We start from the raw sequence: 24856 nt of genomic DNA on the forward strand, positions 1-24856 counted from the left end.
CCCATCCTGGGAATGGCTTCTCGCAGGGTCTCCAGCTGCGCTTGCCCGTCACCCTGGGGAGCCCCCGGGCAGCTGGAGCAGGAGGCAGAGGGGGCTGGAACACACGGACCCGGACTAGTGCCTGCTGTGGGCGATGGTCCCGCTCCGGCGTGACATTCCCGGCCGGGAGGTGCCCTCACGGCTGGGACAGGAGCAGGGGAGGTGGCTGCCAGCCCGGAGGGGCTGCCTGGTGTCCCCCCACCCACAGCCCCCACAGAGGTCAGCAGGGACACCGCACACGTGTTGCGACAAGTCAGCACAAGGGGTTTATTGCAGAACATCTGGGGTTTGTTGCTCTTTTTATTTTTTAAATAAAGGTCACTTTTCCAACCGTGGTGCTTTCTTGGGTCTTCCCCCAACCAGCAAAAGGCCATGGGGAGGCTGCAGGTCACAGCCTGGCCCATGCTGAGCACATTCCAGCTGGGAAGGGGGAAGAGATGGTGGCAGAGGGAGGAGGACATTCTTCCGCAGCTCCAGCGGTGATGGGGGAGGGCTGGTAGGGGCTACACAGAGCTCAGGGCCCAGCAGAGGTGCCCTGTTTGTCGTGCCATGGAACCTGCCCGGCCCTGCCTGCATCTCCCTGGCACACAGGGTCTCTGGGCAGGGGGCTGCAGGCACAGCAGAAGGTTTTGACCTGAGATCCTCATCCCCGATTGGTTTATTGGCACAGATCAGTTCTGGTATTTGGTTGCTTGAGCTGGTGCCTCAGAGGAGGGACCACGAACAAAGAACTGCCTGGCAATTAGAAAGTTTCATTCCCCCCTCCCTCACAGTCCTGAGCAAGAGCCATAGCAGGGTCTGGGGTCCTTCTCACCCTTCACTGCTTTGCTGTTTTGGTTGTTTCACACCCCTCAGATGGGTTTTGGTGGGTTCTGTTGGTCCACATTATGATGGGGTTGTTACAGACCACAATCTGCTCCAGCATTTAAAAGTAATGTTTTAACTGCAGCTTTGCCTATTCTAACTATTATTAATGATCTTTACTATTATTATTGATCAGACTGTGAGCTCCAGATTTCCCTCTGATCCATCTCTGCCTGACACAGCACAGCCACAGGGTTCACATCAAGTTCAACCCAAGGCCTAACAATTCCAGCTACTTATGTCAAGCACTGAGTTACCTTAAAATCCTGTAATTTTTTCAATTACAGAGGGCTCTGGGCAGGGTACAGTGGGTTTGGGGCTTACTTTCAGGGGTTTTCTGGGGTGAATGTATTCAGGCCCTGCTGTCCTTACCCCATGGCTTTTCCCTGTGCTCTTGGCCCTGCTGCATCCATGCTCACAGAGGGAGTTTAGGGAAAGGAGAGGACAAGAGGGGACCTGCCCTGGATTTGCTCTGGATCAGCAAAGCCTTCACAAAAAACAGCTCTCTCCATGTTATCCCTATTCCTGTTCCTCCTCCACCTGGCAGATTTTCCCTGAACACCCACCTGACCTTCCCTAACTTCCTCCACTTCTTTCACACCATCCAGCAGGACAAGCCCCAGGACAAGCTGGTCACAAAGTGCATGAGGTGGCCCAAATGGGGCCAACAGAAGTGCCTGGCCCCAAAGGTGCTGGGGTGGTGGCTCTGTGCACAGGGAAGGTCACAGCTGGAACACCTTGGAAACCACACTCCCCTCAGGATACTGATGTGTAGGCATTGTTACTCTTGCTTTCTTTGCCTTTCAGCAATCTCTCCTCTTTCAGGTTTCTGCTGTCCCAGTTATCACTGTGCTCATCGTTCTCCTCCAAAAACATCTGCCTTTTCCAGGGCAACAGCTTGTAGGACAATCCATAGGAAAAAACATTGACCAAAAGAGCTTTAGCACAGCGAGGGCCTCAGTCCCTGGGGATGTGTGAACACAGTGGGTTCCTGACTCAGGGTCAGGCAGCTGGAGCAAGAAGGGGCTGAGTTTATCACATCCCACTGTCCTGCCAAAGCCATCCCAACACAGCCCTGCCGAGCTGCAGCCTCAGGAGCAGCACGCCCGGCCAGCAGAGCCACGGGCTGGGAACAAAGTCAGAAGAGCAAGGAACAAAGCACAGAGCTGACTGGGGAATAAAGACAAACAAGAAAACAACACTCAGCGTTTCCAGTTCTGCTCTTTTCCCTCAGCCATTGGGGGAAAACCAGCCCTGAATATTTAACAAGTCATGGAGCGAGGACCAAAGAACTCCTGGAGTTCTGCTCTGTGCTCCGGCACGAGCGGCTCGGCCGTGGCCATGCAGCCACTCCCCATGCTGGGAAAGCTGAGGAACCTCATCTCCATCCAGCACAGCCACAGGGTGCCACAGCCACCTCCAGGGCAGAGCAGCACTGCTCTGTCACCACAGCCACCACAGCTGGTTGGAGCATTCCTGTGCACATCATTTTTTGTTATGCTTTGCGGACGTTTTTTGCTATGTGATTATCAATTTATCAATTAGTCAGGCCAAGGAGTAAATACAAAACCAAGAAAAACCCAACCCCAAAGCCCTGTGTGTGCAGAAAACAATGTTTTTTGACAACACAGACCTGGCCACAGAGCAGGAAAGTTGATCCCCAACACTGTGCTGAGCAGGAGCAGAGCCCCATCCATGTGGATCTGACACCGCTGGGAAGAGCCAAAGCAAACACACAGAGTGAAGCAAGACTTGAGAACAAACATTTAAGCAAAAGAGAATTTACTTAAGGAATACTTTTTAAAAGAATAACTTAAAACCCACCATGGCCTCATGGTATCTCCCCCCTCCCCCCCCCCTTAAGCTGAAGCTGGTGCTTGGCCTCTGCGTCTTTGCAAGAACCACAAAAAGAAACAGCGATTTTTCACCCAAAACCACTTCAGCATTATGGATTCAAAGCAGGCAGCCCGAGACCTCCAGCTAAAGCAGTTCAAAGCATGACAAACATGTTCCAACAGGACTCTGCCTGCAGGAAACAGAAGAATGTAACATGTTTGGTAAATATCACCCTCCCCACCTCCTGCATGGATGGTTCCCGAGGCTGGAAATGCAAGGACCAGCTTCATTACAGGCACAGAGCTTTGCTGAAGGCTGTTCCTGCTCTTCCCAACACTTGGCAATGCTGCAGGGAGGCAGGAAAAGCCCCAGAGAAGGAAAAGAACACAGAAGCAGAGAAAAAAAGAGAAAAAAAAAGAGAACAGATGAGTGATGAAGGAGGCATCAAACCACGGGGGAGAGGGGGCTGCAAACTACAAAAAGGGTCTGCCAGGAGCCAGCCACCTCCTCAACCCTAAAGCAACAGGGGAAGCCACAAAGAAAGGGAAAATGTCACTGCACGAGGACTCTGCAATGTGCAGTGAGACACAAACTGGGAAAACCTCCCCTTTCTTTCCCCTCTTCCTTGAGCATCTCCGTCAGGAGGAGGAGGAAGCACACGCACGTGCTGGCAGCTCCTTGACTTTCCCTCTCACTCTGCCGCAAGTGCTGACTAATTAGACACAAGGACAGACCTTCCTGCAGCCACGGGAGCAGGAGGCAGCAGGAGCCTGCACAGCAAGTGCCTGACACAACAGGTTCCACACTGGATGCAGGTATGGATCTGAAATTGTGCCCATCTCACAGGTTCGTGCCAGGACCCCCCGTAGCTCTGCCACTCTCAAAAGTGTTCCTTCGTGGCTGTGGGAGGAGAGCCTGGAAGGAGAAGCAGAGTGAAGCTTTCAGGACACGGCCCTCAGCTGAAGAAAAACTCCCAGGAGCTGATCAAGAGAGGAAATAACCAGACATGGGCCCAGAGCTGAGCCCAGGGAGTAAAGCAGGGCAGGCAGCCTGGTTTGGGCATTTCACACTCCTCCAGCCCCACAGAAATGGGGCTGCACCAGTTTGGAAAAATGGGAAGGTAGAGACAAAGAGGAAACCAGCTTTTTATACTCTCTCAATGCCTGCCTAACTTAGGGAGCTCCCCAGCAGCCCCAGCCATAAGGCAGTCAGTGGCTCTGAGAGGCAGCAGGAGTCTAAACCACAGCAGGAAACACCAGGCACACTCCAGCCTCTAAAACTCACCTGCCAGTGCACTCCTTCCTAATTTGCTTGGCAACTACCAAATGAAAGCCTAAAGATTAAGTAAAAAGAGAAGCCCAGAGGGTCAGCAGGCCAGAGGAGGGCAAGGGAAGAGGGGAGAGGATAAAAACATTGCAGCACGAAGGGACAGTCAGAGGGAATCACACCAGCAATTGTCACGTCGCTCCCAAGCCCACGGGCAGCAGAGGAAGACACCACAGTGCTGACTTCCAGCTGAAGTTCCTTCTTTTTACATCAAGATGAGATTTGAGTGCTCCAGACCACCTTTTTCCCTTCAGCCCCCCAGCCCTGTTGGTCTCTCTTCAGGCCACCTTCACCAGCCACTTCTCGAGGCCCTCCAGGTCAGCCTCTCCATCCTCTCCCTTGCTGCCTCGAGCACTGCACTCCACAAATTCCACCTTCATGGGCAGCTGGGAGAAGTCAAAGTCCTTGCCCTTCTTCCCCAGCTGGGCAGGGCCCCCTGTGGCTGAGCCATCCAGGCTGGTGGGGGCTGCAGAACGGGTCACCCGCAGGGTATTGCTGCAGGGAGAGAAGAGAAAGGGTCAGGAAGGAAGCAGCAGGGGAATATCACCTGCACCACGGCTCTGGGATGTTTGGGATCCAGCTCTGCCAGCAGGATGCCAAGGACACGAGGCCCAGCACTGCCCTGTCAGGCTCAGCCAGGGCCTTTGGCCACTGTTGGAAGGCACAAGTGCAGCGGCTCAGGGGAGTAGGAGGGAACTCAGGGAGAGGTGTTCAGACAGGTCTGGTTTTGTAATAAAGGACACCAAAAGTCAGATGGTGATGGTGTCCTTATCCCAATTTATCCACAGGGAACACTGGAATAACCATGCCTGACAGGACACGGTAACTACCTAGAAATCCAACACCTACACACAGGTAGCTGGCAAATGCTCAACATCAGAACAAGCAATCCTTATTTTCCTGGAGAATGTGAGCATGTGGCAACTGCCTGCTCTGTTAAAAACCAGCAGGCCGGGTATTCAGCCTGGAAGAGGCACAGCACAAATACCTCTGCTGCCATCTGCTGGGCAAAGGGATTACAGATCCGAGGAATCATTTAGCTTGGAAAAGCCCTCTAAGACCATGAAGTCCAACTGCAAACCCAGCACTGCCAATCCCCAGACCAAACAGACTGTTCCCAGTGCCACAGAGAACTCAGACACGGCTCAAGGGAGCTCACTGAGCACTGAGGGAAGAGAGAAAGGACAAGAGGAAAAGCTCAGAGGGACTGAGATCGCATTCCATACTTACAGCTCTTTCTCCAGCTGCTGCTGGATGAGTTTTGCTGATTTTGCCATTGTGACATCTAGAGAAGAGAACATGAAATCAGCTCTTTGGTTGTCTGTCAGCACTCAGAACCTGGTTCCTCCTCCTAAAGTAAGGGCAGGTCACACTGTGCAGTCACTGGAGTTACCAGGACAAGGACAGCCATGCCTGCAGTAGGATGAGGGATGCTGGAGCTTTGGGATCACAGGCGTGAATGGGAACAACCCAACAGTCTGATACAATGCAGGGAATTAACTTCTTCTTGCTTACTTCAGAGGATGGGTTTGATGCACCAGCACTCCCTCCTGTCCTGCACTTTGCATCCGTGGCACGCAGAGCCAGGGAAGCCTCAGGCAGCTCCTCAGTTAGTGCAGGAAATAACTACAAAACCCAGACCTGATACTGCCCCAAAACATCCAACTGTTACAGAGAGACCCACACTTTCACTGCAGAACTAGCAGGGATCTGAAAAGCGACTCTTTTCCAGTAGCTGGAGGCTACTCCAGAGAAAACATGGAACCCTGGCAGCTGGACAACTCCTTTTAACTTCGAAGCTGCCGAGTGTGTAGGGATAGCTCCTTATGCTCCAGCTGATCCTATTTCCTGCTGCCTGGAGACTGAGCAACAGCTCTGCACAAAGCAAGCAGAACCAAAAAGCCACGCAAAAGCCTTAATGACACCCACCCAAAGAGCTGCAGCTCTCCCAAGCAGTCCTGCAAACGCTCCTGCTGAGCAGTCAAAGTTTAAACCTGAATTCCAGCCTTCCTTTTGCTGAAATCCCAAGATCAGCAGCCATAACACGAAGCCCTGGCCTGCAGGAGTGGCCAGGCCCAACCCCAGGGCAGGCAGGGTACCTTGCTTGTTGCAGGCGATGAGCAGCGCGGGCGCGTTCCTGAGCACGGTGCTGTCCACCAGCACCTGGTACAGGAACTCTGCCACATCCTTCACCTCCCGCTGGAAGGCCACGCTGTCCACCACGAACACGATGGCTCTGGGGCAAGAGGGAAGGACATGTGGTGGGGATGAAGCTCTCCAGTCACTTTCCTCTGCAAGTATTCCAGCCTGGGCTGAGGTTTCCACATCTGGTCTCACCCAGGCCAAGAGAGGTTCGCAGCATGTGCTGCCTGAAATACACCCCCCATGGCCAGCTCCAGCAGGAATTTCTCCCCCTGTCAGCCCCAGGATATCCCACATCCCCCAGGCCTCCCTGCTGCAGCAGCTTTGCCTCCTGGTGCGCTACAAGCACAGGTAAGTAGGAAATTCATGGTGTGATTTTTGGGATGGTCCTGTGCAGGGTCAGGAGCTGGACTCCATGATCTTTGTGGGTCCCTTCCCACTCGAGATACTCTATGAAGGCAAAGCAAAACTGAACCAGCAATACTCCACAGCAGAGCTCTGATTCTCAGGGCACCACCAGCCCAGCTCACAGCATTCCCAGCACCATCACTTGGTTTATTCCCTTTCCAAAGGATCACCCACCCCCTCCTCCCCTGCTGATCCCCTCCACGTTACCTGGCTGCAGCCTTGAACCTCTCCAAGAACTGCAGCCTCAAACTCTCATGGCCTGGAAGGTCGATCAAGGTCACGTTAGTGCTCTGGAACACAAGCAAGAAGGAATTACCACCACCTGATCCAGGGGTTCCTGTGACCACAGACTGGGGAAAACCAGTCTGACCCTGGATTTGTGTCCTGAAGGCACAATGCCACCTGCCCCTAACACAGAATATCAACCTACAGCCTTACCCATTCACACAAGTCTCCCTAAATACACCGAACTTCGCTGGGAATAACACAAAAATGCTTTTGCAAGAGCCTTTTTCAACTGAAAACTGCAAATGTTTCCCTTCCCAGGAAAGGAAAGGAAAGGGCCAAAGCCAGGAGGTGGGAGAGAACAAACAGCCAAGCCAGGGCCACGTCACTGCTCTCAAGATAAGGCTGCAGGAGCCCCTTCCTGCCCACTGCTCTAGGGTTTTATTGGAAACCTTGTCTAGGATTTTAACAAAAGGATCAAAGCAGCAGCAATCTGCCTTGCAGCATTCCACTGCCTCACCCCCTCCAAATACTCGTCTGCTCAATTAAAGAGACACAAAAATGGGAGAGGTCTTTAAAAAACTCTGCATGTCCTTTTACCAAGTTTGTAACCTTATCATCACTGTTGTTAATAGTGACTGAGGAGGTGAAGCCACAAAACCACCCTCTACTTTCACAGTTCACCAGCAGTTAAGGTGCTGCCAGCATGCTGCTCTCCCCCCACGTGTGCATCCAGCACAAAGAAGAGATTTCCAGAAGGAAAGAATTGCCAAAAACCTGAAAATAACCAGGTCTGTGGCAGCCCAGGACCTAAAAACAACAAAATCCTTTCTGAGACCATATAAAATGCAGCTGCAGCCTCTGCTTAGACCTGACAGAGCTTTTAATTTCAATGATTCTGGGGAGAAACAGAAATTACTGCTGAGGAAATAAAGTAATTCATCAGAACAGTGAACCCCCACAAATCTCCCTCCTGCTCCAAGCACGCTGCTGAACCCCCAGGTGTGGCTTTCAGTCAGAAAGGTTTCACTACTTGACAAGCAAAGAAGAAAGAACCTCTGGAGCCCAGCAGGCTCCAACACATCCCAGGATTTCCCTACTTTCTCAGCGTGCACTGCCTGGAAAAATCCTGCTCCACACTGGGACCAAACTGGGGCTTGAGCAGCACAAAAGATTGGGGGCAGGTTTAGCAGAGGGAGCAGAGAAAGGTTGCACACCCTCAGCTGAGTGAGGGCTGAAGCTGTGCACTCACCTTGTCCCGGCTGACCCTGTACACGGCGGAGCTGTCGGTGATCGAGGTCTGGGTGTCGCGGTACCGCCCCGACAGCAGCTGGGGGAACAGGCAGGCTTCAGAAAAAACAGCCTGGGAGGCTCCCAACCCTTCAACCAGGCTTAGCATCACGCTTCCTGTACTCAGAAACTGAAATGGTCTGACAGGGGTCATGGGCATTGGAGATCTGATCTCAGTTTCCTGCAGGGAACTATTGCTGGGGGTTACTTTCCCCAGTTAATTAATAAATGGTCATTAGGGGAAAAAATATGTATTTATATTGTCAATCTCCACTAAAACAAGAAGGAAGAGAGTGTGCCTGCAAATCCTTCAGAGTTTTCCAGGTGGGACCACGGTAACCATGGCTGTGCCCCTTTCGTTTTCAGATTTAGCAGTAACAGAATACTAGGGTTGGAAGGGACCCAACAGGATCATCAATCCAGCTCCTGGCCCTGCACAGACACCCCAGCAATCCCAGCCTGTCCCTGGAGCATTGTCCAAACGCTCCTGGAGCTCTGGCAGCCCTGGGGCCGTGCCCATTCCCTGGGGAGCCCGGGCAGTACCCGACCGTCCGCTGAGGAAGAGCCTTGTCCTGAGATCCAGCCTGACCCTCCCCGCCACAGCTCCAGCCGTTCCCTGGGTGCTGTCCCTGGTCCCAGCTATGCTCCTGCCCCACCGCTGCCCCTCGGGAGGAGCTGCGGACTGCGATGAGGTTAAGTATCGCTAAGCCTTTTACTACGACATATTCAAACCAAAACTCAATTTCTTTTGACACTCCGTGGTAGACAAAACCCGGTCTCCATCCCCCCTTACACCTATAAACCCCAACTTTTAAGTTTCATTAGGAGATTAAAAACCGAACGAACGGGAACTGCTTCACCTCCGTACGAGAGGCCGCAGCCGGGCAGCCCCCGCGCCGCTCGGAGCCCCCCGCTCACCCGCGCGAAAAGCAGCGTCTTCCCCGCGTCGCAGAGGCCCAGCAGCAGCACGGCCTTCCGGCTACTCCTCCTGCCCTGCACGAACCGCCAGATCACTGCGGGAGAGAGAGCGATGAGGAGGAGAAGGGGACACCTGACCCGCGGCTGGCGGCACCGGCGCCCCCTCAGCGAGTGCTGGGCGCCGGCAGGCCGCGGGGCGGGGGGAAAGGGAGGTTCCCGCAACTCACGGAAGGTGATGGCGACGGCGATGAGCGCGATGAGCACGGAGAGCACGGCGGGGCCGCGCAGCTCCCGCCGCAGCGCCTCCAGGTGCGGCTCCAGCCCGCCCGCCATGGCCCGCACACGTGGCCACGCCACACTTCCGCTTCCGGCCCCGCGGCACGCCGGGAATGGCAGCGCGCGGGGGCCCATGGGAGCTGTAGTTCTCCCCATGAGGAGCTGGGAAGGCAGACTCGCTGGGGAAGCCTGGAGAAATATGGAATCGTTTATGCTGGAAAAGCTTTGAGATCATCGCGTGCAACGTTTCCTCCAGTGCTGCCAAGGCCACCACTAACCCATGTCTCCAAGTGCCACACACACAGGGCTTTTAAATCCCAGGCAGTTGTGCCAGGGCTGGACAGCTCTTTCTGGGAAGGAATTTTCCTAATGTTCATCCTGAACCTCCCCTGGCCCAGCCTGAGGCCGTTCCCTCTCCTCCTGTCCCTGTTCCCTGGCAGCAGAGCCCGACCCCCCCCGGCTGCCCCCTCCTGTCAGGGACTTGTGCAGAGCCACAAGGTCCCCCCTGAGCCTCCTTTGCTCCAGGCTGAGCCCCTTTCCCAGCTTCCCTCAGCCGCTCCTGGGGCTCCAGACCCTTCCCAGCTCCGTTCCTTTCCCCAGACATGCTCCAGCTCTCAATGTTTCTCTTGCTGTGAGGGCCCAGAACTGGACACAGCACTCAAGGTGCCTCACAGGTCCCAGCACAGAGGGACAGTCACTGCTCTGGGCCTGCTGGACACACCATGGCTGGGACAGCCCAGGGGCCATTGGCCTCTTGCCCACCTGGGCACACCTGGGCTCATGTCCAGCCACTGTCACCAGCACCTCCAGGGCATTTTCCAGCTTTCCAGCCACTCTGTCCCCAACCTTGAGCATTCCGTGGGGCTGGTTTGCCCCAGGAAGATTGGGAAGCAGAGCTCGGCTTCCCACAGTGGTGCAGGATGAGGAGTAGCAGGAATACATTGAAACAAGACAGGTTCAGAGTGGGTATGAGGGGAATTTCCTCCTTTGGGGGCTGCCAGGAGCAGGACAGGCTGCCCAGGGAGGTTGTGGAGTCACCACCATTGGAGGTCAAGCCCTGAGCACCTTGGTTGATCCCTTTCCTTGAGCAGGAGGTTGGACTGGAGACCCCCAGAGGCCCCTTCCAGCTTGAGTGGTCCTCTAGCAAGGTTCCTTTTATCCATGCCTTCTGCTTATGGGTCAAGGGCTTACCCCTAACATGAAATGCAGATGATGAAGGTTTCTGGGGAGGGGAAAGATTTCTAACTGCAGCCATGCTGAGTTGTAGAAACAGCATGTTAGAGGCACTGATTCTTTTTCTTTGCTAGTTTTGAAGAACAGATTAAAAAGCCACCTGTCCAGTGTATCCATCCGACATAAATTGAGGGACTACATTTCATCCTTTCCTGTCACGATCTGCATTTCTGCCATCCAGGGGGATGTTCATTCAGGCTGGTGGACTTCTCACCACACTTACCATATGTAGCCAAAAACCATCAAAATATTCATTCCCTCAAAGTGAGGAGCTTTGTGCTCTCAGCAGCTCCTCCATGCCTGCCTTGACAGCAGGACTGGGACACCCTGGGTGAGCCCAGGCTGTTCCTCTGGAGCAGAGAGCCTCAGCAGCCCTTTTTGTCTCGCCTTTTAATGTTCACTGTGGATCAGAATCAGGCAAAACAAACTACATGTTTGTTTTCAGCACAGAATTAGACAGACTACCAAAACAAACACGTTTTGGAGCAAATCCTGGACTCTCCCCATCGATACAGGCATGTGCTCAATGAGTCCTGCCTTGTGGAAGGGACCGTCACCTGCCAGGGATAATCTGGGCAAAGCAAAAGCACAGAGAGTACAAAGCATCTGTTAATTAGGCTCTAGGGTATATTTAATCCATTTTGCTTTGGCAAATGGTGCCAGACATTTCCCTAAGGCGCAGCAGTAAGTGACAACAGCCACGCTGGTACCTGTCACTGTCCTACGGTGAGAGGCACTGAGGAAGGAATGGGCTTAAGGACCATTTGGAAACAGCTCAGGACACCCACTTAGATTTGAGATTTTATTTTTTGCTGTGCTGGCAGCAGAGAATTGTAAAGTGTCAAAGAGCCACTTTCAGAGTGATGAGGGCGGGCAGAGAAAGCAGCAAAGGCAGAGGGCCCTCCGCAGGTCAGTGTTCGGTGCTGAGGGCACGAGAGGAGTCATGGACTGAGGTTTTCTCCCCCACTTCGAGGATCCTTCTCATCTCACTACTTGTCCTCAAGGAAGGTGCACACCTGGAGAAGATCTGGAAAGGAAAAGGACAGGGAGAAGTTCAGATCCTGCCTTTAAACACTCCCGTCCCACCAGCACACACCCAGCCATGCCAACCTTGTCACCACATGGAAAACCCACGGTGTGCCACAAAAAAAGAGCTTTAACTACAAATCCCAGTGAACCCACACTGCTGGGTCCAGGGAGTTCTCTGTGTCATTTCTCAAAGTCCATGTTTTCTAAAGGTGAGGGAAAGTCTTTTATTCACGTTTTTAAGTCTGTTCTTAGTTCACCCACGGAACTTTGAGAAAAGAATATTGACATCCTCATGCTTAAAAGGCATTGAATGGACAGTCCCAGAAGAAACTGCTCGTGCCTGCAAGGTAAGAGCTGCAATTCAGGACTTCCTCTGGGGCTGTTCCAGTTACCTGATGGATTGCAGGTGTTGAGGCTGGCAAGTGAAGAATAGTATTTATCTCCCAGGAATTCCTTGTACGATATTCCATCACGGAGCTTGACCAGGCACTTTGTCCGGTCTTTAAACAGAAGGTCCTTGGATTCATATGCAAACATATTGAAATCTTTATTCTTGGTCCCTTTTGCTCCAAACAGTCTCTGAAATAAAGGCATGAAGAGGAGAGAAGTAGAAAGCTGACCTAGCTCTTGCTCCTGGTTCTTCACTGTCAGCCTGGGGAGCCCCAAGCCAGGCTCTAGAAATTTAGGATTGAACCTTCTGTCTGTATGCTTAGAGGAGGGATTGCTCACTGCTGGGCACATTTTTTCCCCCATTTTTACCTGTCCCTGTGTGCAGAGATGCTGCCAGCAGGTCCTGTAACTTAACCATGAATAGAAGCAAAAGGACCCAAGCTGATGGTGGAGCCAACATTAATGTTTGCAGGGAGAAACAGAGATGGTTTAGCCTGGTTATGGTCAGCCCAGTGGCTGTAGGACTGTGTGTGTGGGTGCAGGGAGGCTGCTCTTGGGGCTGAGCCTGACCCAGCTGTGGCACAGACCAGGCACCACAGAGCAGTTTCTGAGATGCCCCAGCAAGAGCAGAGCCCAGAAAGGAGGTGATAAACTCATGTCACACAAGTATAGCATGACAGCAGCAACTACTGCTACCTAAAGGTGTGTTTGCTAAGGTGGCAGAGGAGAAAGAGCACTTGGGAAGGGATGGAGGAAGGGGGAGGCCAAAGGACAAGGCTGTCACCCCACAGCAGTGAGGTAAGATCTTCCACCTTACACTGACTTGGGGAAAATTAGAGCAACCCCACAATATTTCTTCCACTCTCAGCACTACAAACCTCTTGGTTCTCCAGCAGCTCACGGACTTGTTGTGCTTTCTCAGGACGTGTCACCACAGCATGGGTAGGGACTTTGGCCAGGTTGCATCTCCTGTAATCCATAACATTTGCCCGCTGCCCATCAGTGCACAGCAACTCAAACTGGTCCATTTTCAGATCTCTGGCCCAGCTTTCTGTGTTTTTGCCTTTAAAGAGAATGGATTTGGAGATTCAGAGATCTTGTGTAGCAGGAGAGCATCAACCCCAACACCACCTAAGCAATAATGCAGATGGGGAAGGCAGCCCTGAGCACGTACCATCAGTGTTCTCCTCAACGATGGAATGCTTGATGAAGGCCACATCCCCCTGCTCGACCAGACACCTGGGAAGTAGGAAAAGAGGCCAGTGATGTGGGTGCTTGAATCCTGTCCCTTTCCAACAAATTTGACTTAGATTTGAGTCTTACTCTTGTACAATTAATCTCCGAGGACAGCCAGGTCTAGGAGCCCTGCCACAAACATTTTAAATATATCTGAAACACAGGCTTTACCCTCCTTATTTAGGTTAAAAAGAGGAGCACTTCTGACATTGTGGGAGGGCTTGTGTCTTTCTGGGTTTGCCTGGAGGCAGCAGGACATGAGTTTTACAGAAGGTAAAATTGGTATTTTACATCAATTTTCAGAAAGCAAAGGAAAAACATGTGGCATATGTATAAAATTACAGAGATCTGCACTTTCAACGGTGTAATGGAGTAAAAGAGTAGCTCAGCAAATTAGTGTCGACACGAGACTGTACTTCACCTGTGAGCTGCCCTCTGTGGTCAGCCCCAGGGTACCTGAGGCAGTCTGGGTGTCCCAGCACGTACCTCAAAGCTCCAGTGTATCCATAGTACTGCTCGTGGCTGCTGGCCACACACCTCTCCGGAGGGACACCCCCTGAGCCCTTGCAGAGCTGGCAGAGGCGGGATGTAGGAGGAGACCCAGGAGCACAGCCCTGGCTGAAGTATTCATCTGGAGGCAGGAATAGGAGAAAATCACTTTTGCTGCCCTGAGAAGTTAGGTTTTATTTTAATAACATGTTCTCACCCTGAGTTTGCGTTAGCTCTCGCTGGGGAGCTGGAAACGGGCTGGGAGAAGGAGCATGACCTGGTGGGCAACAAATCACGTGCACCCAGCTTTCACTAGGGAACTTGGGTCCTGTTATTATTGATAATTGTTGTTATGGTTGCCCAGAGAAGCTGTGGCTGCCCCTGGATCCCTGGAAGTGTTCCAGGCCAGGTTGGACAGGGCTTGGAGCAACCTGGGATAGTGGGAGGTGTCCCTGCCCATGGCAGGGGGTGGAACAGGATGGGCTTTAAGGTCCCTTCCCACCCAAACCATTCTGTGATTCTGTGATGAAGCAGGGCCTAAGGCTCAAGTGCAATAGGCACTATCTTGGCATAAAAAGAGGATTGTTTTCCCTGCAAACCATTCCCAGCTCACACAGAGCCAGCCCGAGCCTCCACAGCCTTTATAGGTCAGCAGAATTGCATTTGGCAGCAATGCCAGAGCTCTTGGAGTAGAAGGGACAGTGGGAAAGGATGGCAGGAGGATAGAGAAGCCAAGAGTAAAACTCACTGACACTATTATCTTCATGTGGCTAGAGACTTCCTTTTAATAACTATAGGCTTACTTTGTCTGGGTTGATAATATTGATAAGGTTTCCATATTATTTTTCTTGGACCATAACTCTCAATGGATTCTCAGGCAGTCAGATCAGTCCCTTTAAGTTTCTTGAATGAAGATCAGCCTCTGTCCCCTGTTCTCAGCCCTTCCCCTCCCTTTTGTTTCATCCTTTATCCCCACTCCACACCCTGCACAAGCACCAGACCCCTTTGGGGCAGCCCATATTCCCTTTTTGGGAATGCCTCTTGGGCTGCTGCAAAAGGAAGGGGAGAGATGTGAAAAGAAAGCAAAGACCCCCCCAAAGCAGCTTTTGTGCCATATCTTACTCTGAAGCAGACATCAAAGGCCTAAAATTTTGCTCAGTGAAACCTTAAATAACAGAGCCTTCTCCATTTCCTCCCTCCAGGAGGGAATCTTTGAGGCACGAGAAACTTTGAAAACCAGATGAAGGCTGGTAAAACCTTTTTTTGTGAGCAGATTCCCAGCTCAAAGAACTGGATGCCAAAGTGGACTCACCGAAGTTGCAGCTGCCTGTCCTGTTGTGGATCAGGCCCATGGGGATGTTCCAGCCAGCAGTTCTCCCCACGGCGGTGTGGCACGACTTCTTGCCCTGCAGGTTGTTCCAGTTGATATCCCTGTCAGACTTCTTCACAACAGCCACAGCAAAGTAGGTTGCTTTCAGAAGATAAAATAGAGAGGAATGAAGGCCTGACCCAAGGATCCCACTGTGATCCCTTAGGAGAGAGCACTGGCTTCACTTGGGAAAGGGCATGAACAGCACAGAATTACTTTGTGCTTATAAATACTTTGCCAGGCAGCAGCAATGGAAGAGTTTGTAGATGTGATGCATCTACTTCCACCATGCTCCTGGGAAATTATTATCCCTCACAGTTCCCTGCCCTCCAAAGCTCTGACACCTGGGTATGTGAGAAGGCTACAGCAAGACACACGTGAGGATCTTATCCACTCCTGATTTTTATTCTCTCCTTAGCAAAGGACAAAACTCTTCCCTCCTCTCCCGCTTTCCATTCCTAGAAAGAACAATTTCCTCATGCTGCAGCCCAGACCCTCTTTCTCTGTTCACAGCCCTGATACTGTTGTGATGTGACCACACCAATCTCTGCCACTACCAAATGCTTCACCTTGATCTTATTGCAGCCCCTGACTTTCCCTCCAACTGCTAAACCTATCTCCTAAATTCTAATATCTACACTGGACACTCTTTGGGTGGAGACTGGCTATTTCTTCTCCACTCGTGACTCATATCTACTTTTCTACTTATATCCCTCTGGACTGTTTTCTGTCCCTCTGTTGGCAGTAATTACCTGGTTCTTCTCCTGATTCGCAGTGATTATCTGTGGGAGGGGAGAAGAAAAAGATGATGTGTTAAAGACATCTCAAATCCAAAAGAAGAATCGAGCTCACTGATTTCTGGAGAAATTCTTTTGTAGAAGTGACCATTTCAAGTAACACCTTGTGCATCAGCAGAACAAAGCACAGCCTCTGAGCTGTTCCTCTGAGCTGAAACAAGCAGTTTTACCAAGGCTGCTGCTAAAGGACCAGGGCATCCTAATTAAAACAAAGAAGAGTTCCTGACTATCCCTGCCTGCTCTGCCAGGGCTGTTCCACTTTCATGGAAAGACAAGGCGTGCAATGGTGAGCAGAGTTGCCTCAGAGCACCGTGTGTTAGGTTGGCTATCAGGGAAAGGTTCTTCCCCCAGAGGCTGCTGGGCACTGCCCAGGCTCCCCAGGGAATGGGCACGGCCCCGAGGCTGCCAGAGCTCCAGGAGCGTTTGAACAGCACTCTCAGGGACAGGGTGGGATTGTTGGGGTGTCTGTGCAGGGCCAGGAGCTGGACTGATGATCCCAGTGGGTCCCTTCCAAACCAGGATATTCTGTGATTTCTGCAGGATGCAGCACTGCAGCTGCTTTGTAAGATTCCAGAATGTCCTGGGTTGCAGTGTATTCTATTACCATCCTCAGGAGCTGTTGAGATCAGGTGGGGCAGTGTTTCCTTGCCTCCTCCCCCCAGACTATCTTTCTGTTAATTGCCCATCATTGTCCTGCCACCTGACTCAGAGATAACTCCCTCCGGACCATCTTCTGTTAATGAGCCTCATCAACACTTGGCCTCATGACTCATTACCCCATTGTGAGATGCTCCACCCAGAGGGAGGAACCAAGCATCCCAGCATGGATATAATCTGAGACTCTGAACACCAGAGACACCCCTTTCCACTGGATTTCCAGAGGACAGGAGCTACACAGCCACCACTGGACTTTCTGAGGAAGAGCAGACTCTTTTACTACAGGATCACTGCTTCAGAGGACTGCAGCCACCATTCTAGCAGACTGCTACCACCACCCTGCCTAACAGGGACTCAGGTTGTACCTTGACTCTGTCAGTTTGACAGTGTTTTCTTTTACTTTTTTTTTTTTTCCTTTTCTTTAATTTCCATTAAATTGTTATTCTGACTTGGTGCCTCCCACTGGTTTGTTTTCAAACTAGTACACAGAATAAAACCGGCACTTTGGCACCAGCCCATTCCCCACCACCTGGACCCTGAGACAGGGCTGTGCTTACCCTCATAGCTCTCTGCCATCACTGGCACCAAGCCACACATGCCAGCAGTGTAGACAAAGCCTCCATCTAAGCTGATGGCATCTGCTTCACCTTTCTGCAAGGGAAAGGTGCAGAAATGAAACACTGCACGTCCCCAGGCCAGCGCTTTTCAGAGCTCACATGGTGAAAGAAGCCTCTGGGAAGTTCACAGTGAGAAGAAAAGGGGAAAAAAGCTCTACCATGATCTTCGTGATGCATTCCTTGGTGTCCTCTGCCACAACACACTCCACCTCCCCCTTGCTCATCACGCTCCAGACGTCACACTTCTTCTTCTCATCCCTGCCAATCGCACACCACTGTGTCTTGTTGCCTCTGCGGCTGGGGGTCAGGCGGTCTGCAAGGGCAGCGCAGGGAGAACAAGGATGAGCCCTGTGGAACCACATCCTAGCTGCAAGGGACTCAGCCACACACCATACACACCAACCTGCTGCTGCTCAGGGCAAGGAGTTCTTGTTAATTAAGCCCTGGGCTGGCAAGAATAGAAAAGGTGATTCTTGAGCTGAAGGAGGCTCAAAAATCAACTTGCAGGTCAGAAAGGTGAATTTCTGCCTAACACAAGCCATTCAGGCAGATTTCTGTCAGCTAAGACAGCACAACCACTAAATGCCCATGTGATAATAGTACTTGGAATTGCAGCCTGTAATATGTCCCACTTTTCTGCACTCCTCACAGCCCAGACAGCTATGAGACTAAGACCAGGCCGAGCTGGAAAATTACAGCCTAGTTATGGTTCTGTAAAACAGCACTTGAATAATCTGGTTTGATGCTATGTGAAGTCCATTTACTCTCCTCCACAAATGCTACTTCACAGAAGTGAAGTACTTTAAATGGTACCATGAATTCTAAGTGGGCTTCAGAGATCATTTGTGGGATGTTTGACTCTCAGAAAGCTATCAGAAAATGCTTGATGAGTCTAGATGGAAATAAAGGACATTGTTTCCCTCAAGTGTCTGAACCTGGTGTCCTGGGATGTTCCTTCTTTTTACATCCCAGAAATGGCTTTTCTAAGGAGCAGTTTTGACCATGCCCAATCTCTACCACCATCTCTACCACTCCAGTGTGTGGAGCTTGTGTAGATTTTCCCTATTTGTCAGTGTGGTGATGACGTTATTTTGGCTTTGGATACAACAAATTCCTGTGTTGATGTAAGTGAAGTTTGTGAAGGTTCTGCGATTTCACAGGAAATATTTTGCAGATGACACAGTCTGAAAAAATCACGTTCCTTTTGCCTGGTGGTATTTGTAAATGCCAACTCTTCCACACAGCCCATGCTGACATTACATTGGTGTTTGATAGCCTACCTACCTTTCTGGAGGCTCTGGACAGCACTGTAATACTCAAAGCCCAGGTAGAGCTGGGCATCCATCAGTGATGGGATTTGCTTGAGCTGTACTGCAGAGTCTTTGAAGAGCAAGTCTTTGAGGCCTGGGTCCTTCTTGCCAGGCGGCCCAAAGAGGTGGAAGGTGCTGGTTGTGCCCACGCCAAATTTTTCCTGCCACGAGGGAAAAATAATCAGCAAATGACCACACCAAAACTCTTGGAAAGTTGGAGAAAGCAATCAAAACCAGAGGACAGGGGATGTTAGAGAAGGAAAGGAGAGCTTGGTGATACCTGTGCTTTGGAGAGGAAGTTCCAGATGTCATTGACCTTGGTGTCATCTCGAGCCACAACAGCGTGAGCAGGAACCCTGGCCCAGTGACAGGCCTTGTAGTTGTCCACGGGCTGGCGGGTGCCATCCAGACACAGGAGCTCGTACTCATCCTTCTCAGTTGGGGCATTTTCTGAAGGAAGGGAGGAACCATGAGTTGTGTCACCATGAAAACAGACAGAAAGGCCAGTGTGGGGAAGCTCTGTAATTCATTTATTTCTGCAGAAGACAGCTTGCAGGCACCCCCCTTGCAATGGGGTCATCGTGGGCACATGAAGGCGATGCCTTTGGAAGAGAGATCACCTCTGCCTCTGCCGTAACTAACCCAACAGTACAAGGATTTATGCACAAAGGGATACAAATAGGTTTCCAAACACCATACAAATGGATTGAACAGGTCAGCAGCTGCACATGGTCTGTGAAGGCCAGTAGGTGACTAATGTCAAGGCTGAAGACAAAGCCCAGGACTGAGGTCACAAGGTTAGAGAAGAATTCAAGTGTGAAGGGACTTTTGAATATCCCTGGTCAAGGCAGGGACAGACCAGGATGTTCCAGGTGGATCTTGAAACCCTTCAAGGATGGAGAGTGCACAGCTGTCCTGGACAACCTATCCCAGTGCTTCACTGTCCTCAAGGAGAAAAAAATTCCCCTCGTATCTGGTCCCCAGGCTGATCAAGCCCATCCCACAGAGCACCTCCTTGCAGGACAATTGTCCCTGCCCCATGACCACCTTGGTGACCCTCCACTGAGCTCACTGCAGGTCCTGGGTGTGCCAGGCCATCCTTGGTCTCCACAGAGTTAGTAAACTCTTGCTGTGAGCTGAATTCTCTCCAAAATCCCTCCCAGAGGGATAGGTAACCTGCTCCGTTGCTCACATCACAGCTGGCTCTGAGATACAGCACCAAGCAGGTTTTCTAGCTACAAAGAAGAACCTCAGAGAAGAAAACATGGATCCACCATAATCCTATTTCTCAGTAACAAGGATTAGTCAGTTCACAATGTGCCAAACCTTTTTCAAGAGATGAAAGAGGGGTTTGGGCCTGGAGAGGAATAAAAGCTGCACAGTGTAGACAAATTGTAGGATGGAGTGGCAGCGAGAGGTGGGACTAGAAAGAGGAGAAATGAGGGATCTTGCAAGCATACCTTGAACAGTTGTGTGTTTCACAAAAGCCACCTCTCCTTTCCCATCTTTTAGACAGCTGCAGGTGGGAGGAACAGAAGAGAAGTTAGAAAAACAGGCATTGTGACTCCCCATCTCCCGTTTCAGCAAATTATTTTTGGCATAAACTGCAGCCATAGAGGAATGGTCTTCCCAAAAAAAAAGTTATGCTGGAAGGCAAGAAATTGTAATGGCAGAGAAGTAATTCAGTTTCCTCAGGACCCCTGATTCCAACACAGCCCTCCTTGGTATAGCAAAAACGTGCATGTGTCAGGCCCAAAGGAAAAATAACTCTCACTCACTGAAAAGCCCCAGAATATCCAGAATAAGGTCCTGTACGGGACATTTTGGTCTTGGCATCCCCCTTGCACTGACGGTACAGTCTGGGTTCAGTGGTGACACCAGGAACGCAGCTGGCAGAGAAGAAATTGGCCACGGCTGTGGAGGAGAAGGAAGCAATAGTTGGTCAAAAATTCACTTTTAGGAGGACTGGGAAGGGAAGGGATCCACAACAAATGTCAGTGCCCTGCGAGCTACCTCTGGATGCCCGCAGAAGATTGGGCAACACCCCTTTCACCGTAACAGCAGCCCTGGCTGAACTCCCATGGCCGATGTCGCCGTGCCCCAGCTCACCTTGCTCGATGGAGCCCGAGTCTTTGCCATCCCACTCGATGTCCCCACGGTGGGTCAGTATTCCAATGGGGATGACCCAGCCAGCCGACCTGCCCAGGCCCGTGTGGCACGAGGTCTTGCCCTGCAGCTCATTGATGGAGAAGCCTGTTCCTTTCTTCACAACAGCCACGGCGTAGTAGCTGGTAGTGGAGCCTGCAGTGCAGGAAAAAGGAATAAAGCAATGAGAAAAGAGGACTTAGGAACATTTGAAATCCTGCTAAACCCCCAGTTTTCAGAGAACAAAGTGCTGCACTTCCAAACAATCAGCGATTTGGTTGAACGCTTGTGGTTTCCTCATTGTCTTGGGTGTGAGCTACGCTGCCGATATTGAACTAATGCTGCACATTACAGCTTACAGTAAGTGACCTGAAAATGCTACCGTGCTCAAGGTGCCACAGATCTGTAAGGAACTTCAACAAATCTTTTTGCAAGTCTTCATTGGCAAGTGTCTTCTCAAGTGCCATTCCCCATGGACGCCTTGTGAGACTGAAACTCCATATCTAGTCTTTAGAATTTTACCCAGTCTGTCACATGCTCCATATGGCTGAGTTTTGGGGGTGGTAGAGACCTCAGCCTCCCATTTAATACCTTTTCCTTAGCTACCTCATTGGGAATGCCTCTGCCATGTTGCTTTGATCCTGAATATTGTGTACAAACAGCCTGAACTCCAGGGAAGAGGTCAAAAGAGATTGGGAGATTTGGATGTGGTGGGGAAATAGCATCGGTTTGGCTCCCAGGAGAAAGATGGGAGACATGAAGGATGGTACAGTGAGTGAGTAGGGATGGAGCCGTGGATCTAACTCCAATCAGAAGGGATTGTTGCAGAGGCCTTTTCATGCTTCTTTTCTTTTTTCCTGGGGATTGCCTGCATTTCTCACCTCAGTGATCTCGACTGGGTGTCCCTCCCAGCCACTAGTAATGCTGTTGCCTCTCCAACCATTTTTTTTTTCTGTCTTGATGTCTGCACAGGAAATCACAGAACTTACCTGTGCCTCCTAGCTCCATGTTTTACTCACAGAGTTCAAGGCCACTGAAAGCAGATCTCTGGGACCAGCACAGTTTTTATGCCATGCTTCAGGAGAACCATGATTTCTGCTCATGGGATCAGAGACCTTCACTGCAGCAAATGGCCAGAAATGGGGCCCTGGATCCTGTAGCCAGGGGTGATGATTCACATTTTTGTCCCCCAGGCCTTCCCCTCTGGGAGCTGGAAGCCAGGGGCAATATCTTGGACCCCCAACCAAAACATGTGGGAACTCTGCTTGGAAAGGATAGCCTTTGCACTCTCAGTTTGTTACCACCACCTGGCTTAAAAATATTGCATGGAAATGTACCTTCACTGTGTTCATAGACCTCAGCAGCGATGGGCTTCAGCTTGTAGGGAGCCAGGCCTGCCTCAAAAATTTGACCTCCATCCAAGCTAATGGCATCTGCTTCATTATTCTAAACAGCAAAGAGATTTCATCAATTAACAAAGAGCAGGAAAAGCGCTTCCCAGAGTCTCTCCTGGATCCTTGTGTATAACAGAGGGATCACAGGTAACAACCAGTGATTGAAAGGAAACTCCATCTCTGGGTGTAACAGGCTGCTGAATCTTCCCAGCACAGGAATTTTCTGCCCACTCACCGAAATGGCTTTTATGCAGTCGAGGTACGATGCTTTCTGCAGGCAACTGAAAGCAAAGTTCTCCTCTTGCATGTGGTCCCTCAGGCTATTGCATTTTTTCTCTTCTGCTGAGGATATTGTGCACCACCTGATGCTTGGCTTTTGGGGAGCAGCAAAACACAGAGCTGTAGAAAGAACCAGAAATAAATAGTCTCCAAAAGGTAGAAAAGCATTGATTGGAGAGAAACAGCATCTCTGTGAGCACAAGGTCAATGGTTCCCTGTGAGCACAAGGTCAGTGGTTCCCTGTGGTCACGGCCTTGGGTGATGGCCACATGCAGGATCTCCCAAGCCATGCAGGAAGGTCCTTTCTTTCTTTCTTGCCTGATGTGTGCTCTGTCAGGAACATCTGGGATGATCATTCCTGGCCCTGGACTATCGTTATTCAAGCAGCCTGGACTCACAGCAACATCCACAGGATTAGGAGAACAAATCCACACACTTCAATAGAAATCAAGCTCAAGCCTTTGCAAAAATGGAGAGAAAAGTTGGAGCGCTGAAGCAGTGCCTGTGCCAATAAGCCCAGAGAGGGAGCAGCTCTGACCTGGCAAGGCTGTGTACAGTGCACTGCCACTCTCACCTCCTTGGCAGCTGAATGATCTGATATCCTGAACTGTCTCTGTGTCTCACCTCCTCCACTGCACCCCAGGAGAGATGCCATAGCACCACCACAGTCCTTCCATGAGTCCCCCCACCAGTAAAGGCAGCTGAATGGCTGCTCTGGTGGACCAGAGCAAAGCAAAGGCCTCAGGTGGATGCAGGTTCATGTCTCCTCCAGAAACCTGAACCCAGAAATGCTGGAAACTTGCAGTTCAAGGATGTGGCCAGCCTGTGCTGACACTTCATCTCACTCTGCCCCTTCTGGGCAGGGTTGTGCAGACCAAGAGGCCACTTGCACCACTCTGTCCCTCCAAACCCTCGATGGCACATTTCATCCAAACACCTCCAGATTAACCTGCATCGTTTCCATTTTCTCTTTCATCCCAGAAACAGCCTCTCTTTACTTGATTTTCAAGCTTTCCAGTGGAGGTGCTGAATTTGGCCACAGGGAGGATCCTTAGCCTCAATTCCTACGTCCATCACCTCTTTTTTCATATGTGTTTCAAGTTCATCATACATTTTTCAAGCCTTGGCTGCACAAAGCCATGGTCACCTTAACCTAATACTGGCAGCCATCCTGCCTGGGGCAGAGGCTGGATGGGGACTTCCTGAGGGAGTCAGCCCAGCTGCACTGGTGACACTGGGGAAGTAATAGGAGCCTGAGTGCCCTGGCCACTGTCACAGACCTTTTGGGTGACCTTTTGTCTCTTTCCATGCAGGGGAGGACGAGGAAGAACCATTAGGAAAATATCTTCGCATGCTAATGTTCAGCAGAGGTGCTGAAGGGCTTCCTGATGCCAGAGGCACAGGGAGCACTTCCTGCCAGAGGACATTAATCACCACCACACTTTATGGGGGATCAGAGGGACCTGCTGCCTACTCCAGGAAGGAGATCCCTCTTTCCCTGTCCCCGCATCGGGTGCAGACAGCAGTCTCCTTGCCGCGGCTATCAGCCCATTGCCTGCCAGAGCTGAGAGCAGCGAAAGAGGAAAGAATCACTCCAAGCAGAGCCAGCCCTGCAGCAGCACAAATTTGGCATAAAACACGCAGGAGCCCGAGCAAAATGCAGCTGCAGCAGCAGGACAGAGCAGCGCAGGAGCAGAGCGGGGAGCACACCGCATCTTTCATTATTTAAGCTCTATTTTATTGTCACTGCCCTTAGGTTTAACCAAACACATGCACAAGCTCGGCAGGCAGGTCTTGCAATAATTTCTCCCCCCTGGCTGAGCCCGTGCTCCTCTCCCAGCACAGCAGTTGGCCGGAGGATGATTTTTGCCTTCAGCCCGTGACAGCAGGAGTGCGGAGCCTGTGCCAAGCATTCCCCTCCGTGGTGGTGGGAGCGGAGCATCCCTCCTCCTTGCAAGGTGGGTATCGGCAGTGTGGGGAGCTGCAGCCCTCCCTCCACCCCGGGCTGGCCCAAGCTGCGGTCAGTAACACTCAGAATACCGATCTCCTTGACAGATCCAGGGTGCCAAAGCAAGCACCGCTTTATGTCCCGGCTTTTCCTTAACAGCTGCCTGCTCTGGCACATGCTGCAGCTCTAGAACAGCCTCGCCTGGGGGAAGCCTGGGGTCCACGGAGGTTTTGACTTCCTTCCCCCAAAGGCTGCTTTCAGCAGACACTTACCCACTATCCCGAGGGACAGCACAGTGAAGAGTGCGAGTTTCATGCTGGAGGAGGGGGTCGGGTGCTGAGGGGAGCGTGAAGCAGCCTTGGTCACAGACTGTCCCCTCCAAGTCTGTGATGGCTCTGGAACCGCTTGCTGCCCCTTTTATAGAGGAACAACCTTGGCTGTGTTTGCAGAAGCAATGACCTAACACTGTTTGTCCTTCCTTGTTTCTCAATAGCTCCTAAGTCGCCCCCCTCCGTGGATCAGCCCACTTTTAGGAAGCCTTTCACTTTGGCACTGAACCCTTCCGCAGGCGGGAGGCAGAGCAGGGCACAGCGCTTTGCATTTTACAAGGGGCTTCAGATGGAAAATTCCCAAGCTGTG

The 24856-nt window shown here is 51.4% G+C and overlaps 2 protein-coding genes across 2 annotated transcripts; both read right to left on the minus strand.

The window, feature by feature from the left end:
• Positions 1–77: 77 nt before the first annotated feature.
• SRPRB (SRP receptor subunit beta) lies at positions 78–9394 on the minus strand. The gene is made up of 7 exons (XM_082287905.1): positions 9276–9394; positions 9049–9143; positions 8093–8170; positions 6823–6905; positions 6165–6301; positions 5296–5350; positions 78–4560 (listed from the first exon to the last, which is right to left on the minus strand). The coding sequence occupies exons 1-7, from the start codon at positions 9379–9381 to the stop codon at positions 4344–4346; spliced, it is 771 nt and encodes a 256-aa protein (XP_082144031.1). The 5' UTR covers positions 9382–9394; the 3' UTR covers positions 78–4343.
• A 1989-nt stretch (positions 9395–11383) lies between these two features.
• On the minus strand, positions 11384–24594 carry TF (transferrin). The gene is made up of 17 exons (XM_082287938.1): positions 24490–24594; positions 22226–22389; positions 21934–22042; positions 20561–20752; positions 20230–20365; positions 19912–19967; positions 18732–18901; positions 18426–18612; positions 17300–17454; positions 17082–17175; positions 15823–15852; positions 15014–15172; positions 13699–13843; positions 13151–13215; positions 12855–13039; positions 11979–12165; positions 11384–11584 (listed from the first exon to the last, which is right to left on the minus strand). Exons 1-17 carry the CDS (start codon positions 24530–24532, stop codon positions 11547–11549), a joined length of 2115 nt encoding a protein of 704 aa, XP_082144064.1. The 5' UTR covers positions 24533–24594; the 3' UTR covers positions 11384–11546.
• Positions 24595–24856: the final 262 nt, after the last annotated feature.

Source organism: Coloeus monedula, assembly GCF_965178545.1.
Source record: "Coloeus monedula genome assembly, chromosome: 10".
Lineage (NCBI taxonomy): Eukaryota > Metazoa > Chordata > Aves > Passeriformes > Corvidae > Coloeus > Coloeus monedula.

Bases quoted from the DNA above. Each gene is read 5' to 3' on its own strand.
- SRPRB (XM_082287905.1), bottom strand. From the start codon at position 9,381: ATGGCGGGCGGGCTGGAGCCGCACCTGGAGGCGCTGCGGCGGGAGCTG. The intron at 9,144-9,275 runs GTGAGTTGCGGG...TCTCTCCCGCAG, and splicing joins CGCCGTCGCCATCACCTTCC to TGATCTGGCGGTTCGTGCAG. The intron at 6,302-6,822 runs GTAACGTGGAGG...CTCTTGCCCCAG, and splicing joins AGGTTCAAGGCTGCAGCCAG to AGCCATCGTGTTCGTGGTGG.
- TF (XM_082287938.1), bottom strand. From the start codon at position 24,532: ATGAAACTCGCACTCTTCACTGTGCTGTCCCTCGGGATAGTGG. The intron at 22,043-22,225 runs GTGAGTGGGCAG...TTTGCTGTTTAG, and splicing joins ACTGCATAAAAGCCATTTCG to AATAATGAAGCAGATGCCAT. The intron at 15,853-17,081 runs GTAAGCACAGCC...CCCCTCCCACAG, and splicing joins GATGGCAGAGAGCTATGAGG to ATAATCACTGCGAATCAGGA.